We start from the raw sequence: 15945 nt of genomic DNA, 5'->3' as shown, positions 1-15945 counted from the left end.
TCACAACCCTCATCTATTAGTTTTTAACAACTTCGAAGAAAAATAGTTATGATTGCACAGTGGGACTGGAGAGATGAAATTGAATTTTCTTTGCGTTTTTGAGGTAAGAGGAGTACAAAAATACCTTTCACTTAAACTGTAATTTCCTTATGTATGCAAACCTATCCATAAAATTTGAAGCTCGAAAATCTTCAAACTACTTGGTAGTAGTTTGAACATCAGTAGTTTGAACAACATCTAAATTTCGTTGAAATTTAGATGTTGTGTTGTAGTGGTGTATCTGAAGTTGTGCATGTGAAAATTTGGAAGATTGGTTGATTCGTTCTTGAGCTACGCTCCATTTAAGTTTGATAACAGCCAACGTAAACTCAATTTGAGGTTACTTTAGCTGTGTAGTGGTGTATTTTTCATGCGCTTATGAAGCGAGTCACAGATGAGCGAGTTTAACAATGATGCTTGTGTGTAGGGTTTATTCGTTAATCGAACATGTGTAGTGAGTTGCTCGCTGAAAATCAGTGAGTTTCTGACTGCAAATTTGTAAGGGCATAGGAAACGAAAAGTCGGCCTTCCTGATTTAAGTATTCCTAATAAATTGTTTTAAATTTTTATTAAATAGACCAACAAAATAAATAATTATAAATTATTTAGTTTATTACGTTTCTTTAAATTATTTTTGACGTTGAATTTTCACTTAAAATCATTTAGTAAACAACACTAAAATAAAAGTGTGTAATAAATTCACAGAACACAAAAAATGTACATATATTTATTATTTTAACCAAAAGCTTTTAACTAATTGAATATAATAATAAATATAAAAGCTATTTATAAAAAACAGTTAATTTTTTAAAGTAAATATTTTGGCAATCATTTGTTATTATTATTATTGCTTTTTTACCATTTTTTGCTTTTTGAATGGATGTAACTAACACTTTATGGAGAAAGCAGTATATCAGTCACGTGCCATAGCGTATAACTCGGATTAATAGTAGATTGTTCATAACAGGGAAGCCACTGCTATTTTTACCTTTATTGCCTACTTGTCACGGAACACAAGTAAGGGGTCCACCCTTTATAAATAATGCACCCTGACACAACCTTTACCCACCCGCCACCCTTTAGCATACTTTAGTTAGCCTTAACGATATTTTTTACCGAAACAAAAAAGTCGTTTCTTCATCAATTTTCATTTTCTCTTTTATTTTAATTTAATTTTTTTTAAATATTTATGGTTGTAGCATTTTACAATTATTCTACTTGAAATGTTACAACAGCTAAATTATGCTAGTCGCATAAAACAGTGGTCTTGCAACAGCTAGCCATCATAATACAACATTTCTTGCTTATACTTAATACTGTTTAAACATAGTTTTATTATAAACGGAGAAGGAATTGACTGATTAGCCACAGTTACAAATATTAAAACTTACTCAACACTAGCTGTTTTATGACCACCGTTTTATGCGACTAGCATAATGTGGCAGTTGTAACATTTTTGGTAAAATAATTGTAAAATAGTGCATTGTAATTGTAGCACAGCAACTTATCTTAATGTTTTGGTTTAGTTTTTAATTTATGTGTTAAATTTAATTTTTTGGTAATCTCCAAAATAGGATTTCTAAGGAGACAACATCCAATTTCCATGCATATTCAGTTGCATGCTTTTCAGAATTTCTTAGCTTGTACTAAAATATTTTTACATTTTCTAACTTTGTATCAGCTTATACTTTTTCTATTATTTTTTCTATAATCTTTATTATTATATTTCATTGAAAATTTTACCATCTGTAGTATTTATTAAACAATAATTTATGGTGATTGCATGCTACCATGAGGCACAGCAAATTTATTGCTCTGTCAAAACGGTACGACAAAAAATAATGAACGCGTAATTTTTGTTTAATAGTTATAATTTTTTTTTTTTTTTGGGTTCCTAATAAAAAAATCAGATAGTTGTATAAATTAAAGTTACACTTACCAACAGGATTAAAACTATATATCCGAGTACTTTCGGAGCTGTTACTCTATCATCAGGGATTTCCCAAAAGATGTTAATTCAAATTTAAATTTATAATTATATTTAAATTAAAATTGTTACGTTCATAATAGTCGGTCGTCAAGAAATAAAATTAAATTCTACGTCAATAAGACAGAAACGTCATATTCATAAGATGCTTGCGACTATTAGCGACTATTATGTTGATAAATTAAATCAGGTAGTTGCAACAAAAAAAAAACCTTTCTCGGAGTAGCACTGTCATCTTTTTTTTATATACGATATGTTTTTATTTTTCTAACATTCTAAAAAATTCTAAAGGTGTTTTATGGTAGATTTTTTGGCATTAATAGTCAAAGTGAAAATTTTCTAAATCGGATTTTGACTAAGATGCCAATAACCTAGATCAGTTTTTCAATCGTTTGGATAAAAAATATTTTCAACGAAAGTAATTTAAAGATCAGTAAATGAATTGAATTCATTTAAATAGGCTACTTCAACGCGTTGATATATCACCTAAACGAGTTGAGAACGTAGCATTGCTCCAACTGTGTAATAAAGAGGGAAAACAGATGAAATGAAACGGAAGGTATGGATTATCAACAGTTTTGGATCGATTCTTATTATAATTATTATTATTATTATTATTACTATTTTAAAATGATTTTCAAATCAACTGGATCAAAATATAATTCAGTTATTTTTTAATTGTATAAATTACTGCAAGCAATTACAGGTTAAACACCCAATTGTAGACATCGGTGGGAAAATTAATTTTTATAGTACTACAAGTGCCAACTCTCACTGAGATTTGAACACAAAAAAACTACCGGATAAAAGGCAGAGACACGATTACTCCGCCACAAAGGCTGGAAAAATAATAAAACAATAAAAATGGATATTTTCCAAAAATTAAATATTATATTTTTATTACCTCCTGGCGTCGTGAGAAATTATATTTTAACAGTATACTTCAATTAAAAACAAATAAAAATACTCGTAATATTTGGCAATACACGAGTTATTATTTTTTTCTTATAATTCATATTTTTACTTCCTTGTACGAAGTGAAGGAAGTATAGTAATCGCGAAAAATTCCGGTTTTCAAAATTCAACAGAAATATCCATTTTGACCATACCTGAATCCATTTTGACTGGTTTCGGTGTGAAGTCTGTACGTACGTACGCATGTATATGCGTATGTATTCTCGCATAACTCAAAAACGATTAGCCGTAGGATGTTGAATTTTGGATTTACTACTGTTGTAACATCTAATTGTGCACCTCCCCTTTTGATTGCAATCGACTAAACAGAAATGTCCAAAAAAGCCCAAAACATTTGGATTTTGTAATTTTTCTTAACCGCAGTAATAAGCCCTCATTGAGAGATTTTCAATGATATATCGTAAGTGGTACTTATTTTAATTGTTATCAGAGTTACTTATTTTAAATAGTGAAATACATGGATCTTACATCGGGAAGGCACATTGGTTTAAATACGACTACATCTCCTTTTGCTTTACTTTTTATTTAAATATATAGATTTATTAATAATTATTAATCTGTGATTGTACAAAAAAAAATTACAATAAATAATAATTCAATAAAAACAAAATATGAAAAAATATCAGAAGGAAATAAAAGTTTTGTACTTTTCATTAAAAAAAAAAATATGTATATGTAATTTAATAGAAGTACAAGGAAGTCATGTGGTGGCAATATCAGATTTTTTTTAGGCCTGGTATATCGTTTATTTATTTTAAATTTCTACTTATTTGATTTAAGAAGATAAAAATATATTTGGCAACTAGAATGTTAACCTTTTTCATCACGTAATAAGAGAAATACTATGGAATATAACAATGAAAAACCACGAATTAAAATCTTAAGTTATGTGTTATTGTTCATCAATCTGCGTAAAGTATTTCTGAAAATTAAAATTTTTCACTACATCGGGAAAAGCTTACTTAACCTGAATAGAGAACAACGGCCAGTTTCCTGGAAAGTATAAGATATATATTTTTTGAGATACTGTTACAAATTTTACTACGTTATATGACATTATATAAGTAACTAAATATTGTTATAAGTTGTAGCAAGAAATAAAAAAATGAGTAAACACAAAGATATTTTTAGAGTTTTTTTTTGTTTTTTAACATCTACTCCGTAGATAAATTAATGTAAAAATTTAGATTTACCTAATTCCATTTTTTTTTTAATAGCTGAATATAGACCAATCGTCATATAAAATTTATTAAATTACAAAAATTATAGTAAATTATTACGTTTTAAGATAAAAATTGAAAAATTTTTAATTCTTTAATTTACAAGAATTCATACCGAATTTTAATTTTTAGGAACTACAAATTAGTGTGTAAAATTTATGGATTGGAAAAGTACCCTCAACTATTTACTATACATTTAAGATCTCCTACATACAAGTAAACGTTTTACATGATGAAATATCAATTTATTTTATGTAAAGTATAAGAATACTAGTGGCAATTTTACCTCGGGGATTATAATGAAGAATAAATACAATAAGATTTTAATAAAAATAGAATTAATATTCAGAGAAAGAAGAGCTATTTAAAATTTACATACTTCAGGTATTTTTAATAAAAGTTAAAAACGAGTAAAGACAAGCTGCAGAACAATAACGAGTTAAACGAAGGTGTAGTTTATTCCGCTGCTTTTTAATTTATATATTATGAAAAAAGGAATAAAGAAACTAAAAAAAAAAGTGTGGTTAACAGTACAGCAAAAAACAATAAAAATGTAGGTTTCACTGACGATATTGTCATTTTAGCGGAAACTGGGAAGGAGTTAGAAGAATTAATGAGTGTAGTAGATTCATTACTAGAAGAGAAATTCAATCTGAAAGCAAACAAGCCTAAAACAAAAGTAATGAGATGCGGCAGAAAGGAGGAAAATGAGGACACACTGTGTAGGATAGAATAAGGCGTATTAGAAGCTGAAATTTATTACATAGGTGATAAAATTACAAAGGACCAAGTAAAGAAGATATTAAAGCAGATTAATAAAAGGCAGAAGTGTTTTTATGCTAGTAGGAGATCTTTTAGTGCAATATTTCTCATATTAAGAGCTCAGTGAATGTGATTCTAGATGGAAATATAGGTTAATAATAAAGGAAGATTAAAATATAATAATAAAATATGATTAAAGAAAATTAAAGTAAAATATCTAAAACAGATATTTGAGAAAGTATAATGTAAATATGTCAAGAACAAATACATCAAACCAGTCAAATGAATAATGATAAAAAAAAACTACCCTGTTTAAGAGAAAATTTCAAAACTAGTACTTTCATCTATTTTTGATTGAATAACATTTGATACTAGATAACAGTGAATATGGTTTAAAGAATATACATCTCTCAATTTCTTACCCTTGAGGAGTTTCCCACGGTTCCGGTTCATAGGCAGTGCACGAATGAGGAACTTTTCCGACATCTCTTACTATGAGTGTCATTCTCTTATGCTGTTTAAGCTGGTTAACAGCCTCATCATGGGTAAGTTCTAGAAATGATTGCCCGTTTACTTCTAGAATTTGATCACCAATCTGCAATAAAAATATGAATAATTATTAACTTTAAGCAGCTATTTAAAAATTCAAATATTAGATATTAAAGAAAGTAAATATGGTAAAAATATTATGTTAATTACGTAAAGCTATTTACCAAATCGATCAAACGAAAATCACAGGAACTTTGTTTCAGTGTAAAATACGAGTATGTAAAACATCTTTCTTTTTCCTACAGCCTCCGGTAATTACCGTTCAGATAGTACTTGAGAGGATGAATGAGGATGATATGTATGAGTGTAAATGAAGTGTAGTCTTGTACAGTCTCAGTTCGACCATTACTGAAATGTGTGATTAATTGAAACCCAACCACCAAAGAACACCGGTATCCACGAACTAGTTTTCAAATCCATGTAAAAATAACTGACTTTACTAGAACTCGAACGCTGGAACTCTCGACTTCCAAATCAGCTGATTTAGGAAGACGCGTTCACCACTAGACCAACCGAGTGGATTATGTAGAACATCTAAGTATAAAAAACTAATGTAATAAAACTGTAATATGCTGTAATTAATAAAAACATATTTTTTTCATTAAAAGTAAGATCTAAAAGCCTGATATTTGATATTTTTTAATGTTAAAATTTTCGACTCAAATTCGCACAGTAACAAAACTTATTACTACAGATATGGGCAATCATTAAAAATGAAAATAATTCTTCCTTTTTTTAATAAGTTCAAAGGAATCATTTATTTAATATAAGTAGATCAGATTGACAAATAATCGTGCCAGTTAGATTTTAATGATTTCAATTAATGTTAAATACAACCTAATTTATCGCAATAAACATATCATACATTATTTAAGTCTAATGTACATTTCATTAGGGAGATGATACTGGACGATTTATTGCTTCTACATACTTCTAAACGCCATATTTTCAGAGTTTAACGAGTGTTTCCTTTAGAAAGCCTAAACTACACACAGGTAGCTCTTTAATTCCGGAAAAAACATCTTTTGTTACGGCATAGGTTTTAACTAACCGATTTATTACTGTCTAATGCTGTTGCATTCCGGGTAAAACTTTTACGAGCAAAAAATGAATTTTGAGGGATAGACACCTAATATTTGGATTAGGGGTTGAACTTTCATTTGAGAAGGACTGACTGTCTTTTACTTCGGTCCCTCCGCGAGTTGATCTATATCTCTCAACTCTCCTCCTCCATCCTTAATCAGTTCTCAAAATTTTTAATTCCGAAATCTGGGTCAAAATACAACCCGGTCTGTGATTCTAATCTGTAAAATAGTAAATTATCAATGTAAACTGATGGGAGTGGCTTACAAAGAAGCGATTTTCAGGGACTCCAATGACAAAAAAATTAGTTCAGTTACTAAGTTCCGATAGTTTAAAGTTAGGCTTCTTAAACTCTCCTAAAATATAAATACAGTGAATATAATTTAAAGAAATGATTCCGTGAGATGTGACCACATTGGCTTTGCTATCTTTACAGTGCTTGTTATTTCAGTATTAAAACTGTTTAATTTATGAATTAAATCTATATAAAAATATGTATAATAGATTTTACTGATAAAACTGGTATAAAATAACTTTAAATGAAATTTTATCGGTTTTTTTTCTATAAAAAATCTTTTCAGATAAACGATTCCAAGCAATCAGCAGTTTTCGAGGTCGGGCGGCTGTTTTTTTGTGTCTGCGTATCCTTTCTTCCTATCAGAGCCGTAGAAACTAAATAAATAAGCTTTTAAAGATAGTAATGATATTCAAATAAAAGTAAACATATTTTTTCTGCCAATCCAGTTTTTATAATATATTTTTAATTAATTTTGAAAGATAATTTAAAATAAAAAGAATTAAATTTAATCACTATTAGTGATTAAAATAATTTATTAGTATCAATTCTGTCTTTCTTCGTAATTGAAGATGAATTAAAATATTATTCTATGTAATACGTATCTATAGAGTTTTGTCACAAATTATGTTAATTGTATTTTTAAATGTAACCTAGTTCGTAATTTCACGTAGAATTCATACTCGGCTGCCGGCCTCCATGGAGCGAGTGGTAGCGTTTTGGCCTTTTATCCGGAGGTCCCAATTTCAAATCCCGGTCAGGTATTTTCACAGGCTAAAAAAATTTTCATTCATCTCATCTTCTGAAACAATACCTAACGGTGGTCCCGGAGGTTAGTAAAAAAAAAAAACAAAAAAAAAGTCTCATATTAGGTTCGGTGGGATGTTTTCTTATTCTTTAGAAAGACAACGATATTTCAAGCATAGCTTTGCCTGAATATTTTGTATTGTATGTTGCCTAATATTGAGTATTAAAATATTTAAATATGAACACAGATTAAGAAAAATAAATGTGTTTTTTTAAATTATTTTTATTAATTTTTAAATTATAAAATAGGTCATCGCAATGAAAGAAAGAGGTGAAGATTATTATTAGGTCATTTTATTAATGCATTTGTTATGTAGATGGAGGATGCAGGTCGTGTTTTATATTCATTGGTTACAGTTAATAATACGAGTAAAATGAGTGAGCAGTAAGGTTTCGGATTACCTCGTTACTTTAGTAATATCCAAATGAAATGAGATTCCATTGTCGTGTGTGCTAAGTAATAGTAGAACTACAAGCTATATTCTTCATGTCCTTTGTCAAAACAATTCATGTCACACACAACCTATATAGTTGTAATCAAACTAACTGCGTTTATTTACTGGAATTACCTTAATATAATTAATTTTATATTCCATGTATAAAAGAAATACAATTTTACGGTCTTCGTAAAATTGTATTTATAAACATAAATAACGAAAGACCATGTAACATTTAAACATTTTAAATCTCGGTTTATATTAGATAATGATCCATTCTTAATCATTAGGCAAATCATACATTTTTTTGAGGTATGAGGAGTATGAAATTACCAATTCACATAAAATGGTATTTCTTTATATATATACCTACGCCTATGTATAAAAATTTGTGGCTCAAAACTCTTCAAAACTACTTAATCAATTATCAATTACATTGAAATTTAGATATTATAGTAGTGTATTTAATGTTGTGCATGGTAAAATTTTATGAAAATTGGTTGAGAGGTTCTTTATTACGCCAAATTTAATGTCGAAAAATTTTAGGGCAAGTTAGAAGCGTAGTTCGTTATCATACTACAAGTTGGATTGTTGGCGTCACTTTGTCTGCGGTATCTATTGTTCGGATATTCAGATAGCGTTATCTACTTTGAGGGTCATGATGACTGGGTATGTGCTTGAGTGAAAGGAAACAAAGTAAAATAACGAAAAGTCAAGTCAAATTTTGAGTTATATTCAAACTTAGAAATTAATAGGGCAGGAGAAATACAATTTTTTTAAATTTTTAATGTGTTTTTTTTAAAGACAATTTTATTCTGTAACAGTCTTAAAAAAAATGGAATTGCTAACTGTACTCGAATGCTTCTTTTTGCCTTTTTGTTTTTCACGAATTCGCCTTTTGTTCTTGTTTTGATTTCTGTTCATCAAATATTTGAATGATAGTATTTTAACTTGAAAAATAAAAAAAATTAGAAGACTAACTGATAAAAACACACTTATTCTTTCAAAATTTGCAAATGATTAGGTATTAATGCATACATAAATCATTAGAACTAGATCAAAACTTCAGAAATTATTCTGTAAATTTAAAAAAAAATGAAATAAAACATCTTAAACTTAAGTTATTTTATATCTAAGTTCAAGAACTGAAATCTTTTCTTTTTTTAAATTCTTCATTTAACCTGTATCTCAGAAATGGAGACACATCAGTCTTTTAGTAAAACTATTAACCTTCACCTTTTGTAAAATATCGATGAAGAGAGGTAACTTAAATTGAAGCAACTATTTTATTATCAGTTTTTAAAGCTTTTGTTTTTCTTTCACTTTTCCTAGAACCAAATTTGTATCTAAATTGTATCTAATTGTAGATAAATCCATTTTGAATTATTTTAAAATGTTTATTATGTACGTTTATTTAGCTAATTAAGTAAATCGTATTATTACAGTAATGTGCTAATTTTCTTTTTCTTTTGCTATGTTAAAAAGAAGAAAAGCGTTATTTACGTAAATGAAATAATTACAGATGATTTGAGAATATTTAATTTATACTATTAGTATTACTATATGAACTGTTTTACTAACGAACCATTTACATAATTACGTAATCTACATGTAATTTCTCGTATTTTCGATCTGTTTGCTTTTATATTTTTACATTTACTATACATTTACACTTTTTTTTGAACACCAGTTCAAAACTCGAAACTAGCTTTACAATTTTTTACAATACGTTTAATTAATTCACTATCTATAATTATACTTTATACTTTTTACTGGGGCGAAACCAGTTTTTTTTTAAGTCGATGAACATCTTTCTGCTACCTTAACGTCATTTAAATTCTACCAATGCATTTCATATACTTTATTTCTTTTTGTAATACATGCTCCAGTTTTTTCTATTACACCAGTTCTTATAGATTTAAGTTTTTGTCACGCACATTCTATTATTTATTTTTTATTGTTTATGACAACTAACGAACAGAATCAGGATATTTTCAAAATACACTCTGGAGGGTCTTCTTACTCGTAATCTGATTGGTTTGAATCCTTTTATTTTTTTTTTCATCATCAATCACCTTTTATTTGAAACAGCTGTTGCATTTTTATAATCTGGCAATATTACTTTTCATAATCTGGATTTTATCTTTATTTCTTTGCCCTCATCTGATCTTTCTTTTATATAGTTTTGTCAGTGCTAAGTAAATTTTTAATCTCATAAATTAGTGGCTGAAAGTCAGGTTTATTTTTTCTGTTGCTCTTTGAATATTCATCCTTATGATGACAATAACTAAAAAAAGCAGCAGTAATAACAAATTAAACTTAAGAATGTTTGATTAAACGTTCATAACAGCATTCCAATAAAAAACTGAACTTGTAACCCATTCATATTCCCCCTTATCGGAAATGCTGATATTATAATAGAGTGGTAGAAGAAAGTCAAACTCTGTTATTAAAACACGTTTTCAAACGAACGATTTGATGATGATACATCAGAATTCAATTTCTAATAATCGAAGAATATAAACATTCATTGCATTCAGATTTCCCTTCGAAGATTTGAAAAGATATAAGAGTTCATATATATTTATCCACTGTATATTATAAAAATATTAAAAAACTACTTTATTTTCCTCTTTATTACAATGTAGTTTCATACATACGCTCAAATATATTTTTATTATAAAAAGACAATTTATAGAAACACATTATTCTAATATTAAACCAGTCATAAAAACATAGTCCTTGCCAAGGTAATCTAATTTAAAATTTAAAACCCCTATTTTTAGATGCTTTATTATTTTCCAGTATTCACACAAAAATTAATGAGTTACAGCATTTTAAAATTTATCTTCTATCTTGGTGATAAACGTTGAAAAACATTTCCACCCTTATAACGAAATATCTTTCTTTTTCTGTTTAGCCTCCGGAACCACTGTAAGGTATTACTTCAGAGGATGAATTAGATTGATAGGTATGAATGTAGATGAAATGTAGTCTTATACAGTCTCAGTTTGACTATGGCTGAGATGTGTGGCTAATTGAAACCCAACCACCAAAGAACATCGGTATTCACGATATAGTATTCAAATCCGTATAAAAGTTGCTTTTTACTAGGATTTGAACCTTAGAATTTTTTACTGAAATCCGCTGATCTGCGATGATGAGTTCACTCCTAGACCAACCCAGGTGGTATAATGATATATCTAAAGAAATAAAAATATAACTCGAGCTGATAGAGTGAAACAGAACAAGAGTTAATAGAATTCCAGTTTTTCCGGGATGCATATATATTGCCCTTAACTCTCAAATTAAGAAAAAAAAGCAGTGCCATTCTGTTAACATTTCAAGGAAAAGTTGACGAAATATTTAAGTGAAAATTTCCAAAATTTATATAATAAAATTTTTAAGAATGAGATTAATGAATTTTTTTCTTTTAAAATAGGTTCAATTTTATAATCTTAAGGAGGTATTTTCGATGTCATTGTTTTATAAGCTAAAATAAAAAGACATTGATAGGAGAATAAAAAGTTCATTAAGGCCAAGTCTGTTCGAAATATAGTATAAGAAACATGTTTTTAACGCGCGAGCGCACGCGCGCGCACACACACACTCACACGTAGAATGAAATAATTATTTTTATACATTCTAATATTTACACATTTAACTGAAAATGTTAATAATCTCTAAAACCCTGAAAATTATCTTTAGATTGATAGTAAGATTCCAATTATCTTTAGATTGATAGTAAGATTCCAATTATTAAATACAGTATGTACTCGTATAAAACAGCCAAGAAAGTAAAAATATTAAAAAAAATTATAACTAGAATGAATACCCTATTCTTTCTAAACGTATTGCATATAAAAAGATTAAAAATGAAAATAAATATCTGTAACTGGGAAACAGAAAGACCGCTAAACTTACCTAACAGATTTTGCAAAACTATGAGGTAGACTCATTAATGTTTTATGACAAAAAGACAAGTAATGTTCTAAACGATGGTATCATAGTAGCAAAAAAAACATAAGATCACATTAGAGACTTTAACGCAACAGTGTAATTCTAAGTTATCTTCACAGTTTATTTGTATTTAAAATTTAAAAGTTTTAAGAATTATTCTTCTAAACAGGTCATCTTCTTCCACATCATTACAGAAAATTATTAGTTTATTCTTATTTATGGTTTTGAATGTATCATTCAAAAAGGGTTTAAACCAATTTTAGCGCAACTTTCAAGAAAAAGTTTTCTTATTGCTTATGAGTCGGTTAAAAATAATATACGGGACTCAACAGCAGCTAACGAATCATACTTTCTTTGGCATTTATCTAGATCATAAAATATAAGATGTATGATAAATTCAAAAACATGTATAATAATTACAACAAAAATATTTAATGCTTGTTTACATTTTTTGTAATTTGATATTTCAGGAAACATTTTTAGAAGTTAGCTTTGTTTCAGAATATTGACTAATAATATTCATTCAACATTTTAAAGAAACGAATTCCATTATACTCTGCGAGCTGTTTAGGTCAGTATTTTTGATTTTTTTAAAATTACATTTTTATCTAAAAAAAAAAGTTCTTAGAACAATTTTTAACTTCATTCAACTTCAAAAAATACGTAAGAATAATTCAAGATTATCTATATAACAAAACTCTGATAGACTATGGTAATCTTTACAAATAATTTTTTCTTTGAATAAAATGCAAATTTTTCAAAACCTTTTTTGAAACTATAAACTACAAATATCGTACCGACCCATAATATGGTGCAAGCTTAAGAAAAAACTCTAAAGTTAGCAAGAAACTGAAAAATTATATTTTATTTTTTGTACATTTTTTGAAGTCTATTTTTTAAATATACTTTATTTTACATTTTTAGTTTTTATTTTAATAAAATTTTGGTGGGCCCACATATACGCTAATCTTATGAATAAATAATCGCTCCCGAGTAAAGGTAACGGCAAAAACCTGCATCCTGATTAAAATAAGAAACAGAATGAGCAGAGAAATGATGTAAAAGATGGCTACGGTGTCTTAACTAAAGCTCTCTTGAATACAGCAGCATGCATTCTATTTAATCTTTAAGTGTTTTAACTATTTTTCTTGAAATTTTACTTAAAAGTACTTTGAATATCAGAATGACTATTGTTATATATTACTGCGGTATTATATCCAACATTAGGAAATGATAATGACAAAATTGAAAAATATTTCATTTATATTATTAGAAATAATCTTATAAAATAAATTTGAATGGTAATCTACCGATTAAAAAGAACAAAATATACTGAAATCGTTCACTTGATGAAGTGTAAGGGTCGAACATATGTAAAAAATGTATTATTATTATTATTACTATTATTGCTATTATTATTATTATTATTATTATTATTATTATTATTATTATTATTATTATTATTATTATTATTATTATTATTATTATTATTATTATTATTATTATTATTATTATTATTATTATTATTATTATTATTATTATTATTATTATTATTATTATTATTATTATTATTATTATTATTATTATTATTATTATTATTATTATTATTATTATTATTATTATTATTATTATTATTATTATTATTATTATTATTATTATTATTATTATTATTATTATTATTATTATTATTATTATTATTATTATTATTATTATTATTATTATTATTATTATTATTATTATTATTATTATTATTATTATTATTATTATTATTATTATTATTATTATTATTATTATTATTATTATTATTATTATTATTATTATTATTATTATTATTATTATTATTATTATTATTATTATTATTATTATTATTATTATTATTATTATTATTATTATTATTATTATTATTATTATTATTATTATTATTATTATTATTATTATTTTTTTTTTTTTTTTTTTTTTTTTTTTTTTTTTTTTGAGGTTTTTAGGGGCATCGACTACTTTGGTCATTAGCCCCGTCCCACTTCAAAAAAAAATAAAAAAAGGTTCAAAATTTCACAAAATGATCAAAATTTTGCTTTTCCTTATAATTTCTGGTCCAATTATATCACTTTCTAGGCTTTCCTTTCGGCCAACCCTTTTTACACCGCTTTTCCATTCTGCGAACGGCCTCAACTTCCGACGACAGAGTGTCTGAGGCTTCGGACATGGCATCGTCTTCTCTTTCTGACGCCAATGACGTTCGCCGGCTTACATCAGGTGATGAAAGCTTCAATGGTGCTGTGAGCATCGTTGCAATTGAGTCTAAACTTGCAACCGATGCACTTTCGGCGGCTGATGAACTCGATTCGATATCTAAGGCTGTGCTTGGGCCGGCTGATACAGATGCTCTCGCCACAGTTGTTCTCTGAGCTTTTGGGGCCTCTGTAGGTACGGTTTTAATATCGTCTGTGTCTGGTGCTTTTTCGATAGTTACTTGCACCTCCATTTTGGTTGACGCAGATTTTTCCTGTACTCTTGTCACAGTATCCTTAGCTATATGACTCGTCGTCGGGGTGATCTTTAGATCTTTGTTGGATAGATCAAGATTTTTCTTCATTACGTCTATTGCTGGAGTTATAATCGAGGATTTTGCCGGTTTTTTAAACTGCGCTGGTGCGGGTCTTCTGTCGGCGACGTCAGTCCGGGATTGAGCCTTCTCATGTTTACTTTGTTGTATCTGATGAGTCGACTCGATCTTGGAATCAATGATTCTTTCTATCACTGTCGCGAGACTTGGTGCTATCGTATTAAGCAACTGCTCCACGTTGATTTTAGGTGTGGGGGGAGCAGCAGCTGCTTCTGCGTATGACGTCGATGGTCTAGGTGTACGCAGGTTTACAATCTTCTTCGCTTCAGGGTAGCTGACTTTTTGAAGCGTTTTTAACCTCCTGAATGGCTGTTTCTGATTTGTATACTGGGCAGTTCCTGGATCGACAGTTATGGTGCCCTTTACAGTTAATGCAGACTGGAGGGTCTTTACATGGATCACCCTCATGAATCTTCATTCCGCATATACAAATTTCCTGCGCTTCACATCTAGCGGCAGTGTGTCCGAAACGTTGACATCTAAAACATCTCATCGGCTGCGGAATAAATGCCCGTACATCAAGCCGATGGATGCCAGCTCGTACCTTTTCAGGAAGACTTGGCCTATTGAATGTCAATACATGAGAGGCCGAAGGAAGAATCTCACCATTTCGTCTCATAGAAAGTCTGCGACAATGTGTCACTCCCTGACTAGACATTTCCTGCACTATTTCTTCTTCAGTACAGTTAAGAAGATCACGGCAAACAACAACTCCTCTAGATGAATTAAGTGTACTATGCGGTTGGACAGTAACCGCAAATTCACCGATCTTCTTCAACGCCTGGACTTTCTGACTTTGCATGTCGTTTATAGTTTCGACATGTAATCCGTTAAACGTCTTACGGATATCCTTGACAGGACCACCAGCACAATTTGTAATCTCTCTAGCAATTAAGAATGGACTTACCTTTTGGAAGTTACCATTCTCTTTTGTAATGACCAAAAATCTTGGTTTGGGAACATTATTACCAAACAAAGCTTTTCTCAAATCTTTACTGATTTTATCAGCATCTTTTCTAATTCTATCACTCTCCTTACTTTTTTTCCGCTTCGCTTGTGGCGAATCGGCGGTTTCTAAACGAGGGTGTTTACGTGCACCCTCTGCCACGTTAGTTTGTTCAGAAAAATTCATGAACAGTGGATCCCTTCTGTAGCAAGGCTAGCCGCCGGGGTACACCCCCACTCCAGGGCTACTAACCTTGGAG

General features: G+C 28.8%; 1 protein-coding gene across 1 annotated transcript in view; it reads right to left on the bottom strand.

Moving 5' to 3' along the window:
- Nucleotides 1-15945, bottom strand: part of dysc (whirlin protein dyschronic) — an 857123-nt gene that overhangs the window by 353906 nt on the left and 487272 nt on the right. Inside the window, exons 8-9 of the mRNA XM_075357689.1 lie at nt 5406-5578; nt 1975-1992 (exon numbers count right to left, since the gene is read on the bottom strand). Coding sequence (XP_075213804.1) covers nt 1975-1992; nt 5406-5578 — 191 coding nt within the window. The remainder of the gene's footprint in view (nt 1-1974; nt 1993-5405; nt 5579-15945) is intronic.

The sequence above is a fragment of the Lycorma delicatula genome, chromosome 2 (genome assembly GCF_047948215.1).
Source record: "Lycorma delicatula isolate Av1 chromosome 2, ASM4794821v1, whole genome shotgun sequence".
NCBI classification, from domain to species: Eukaryota; Metazoa; Arthropoda; class Insecta; order Hemiptera; family Fulgoridae; genus Lycorma; species Lycorma delicatula.
Note: the sequence above shows the minus strand (reverse complement) of the source record. Positions and strands in the feature narration are given on the sequence as shown.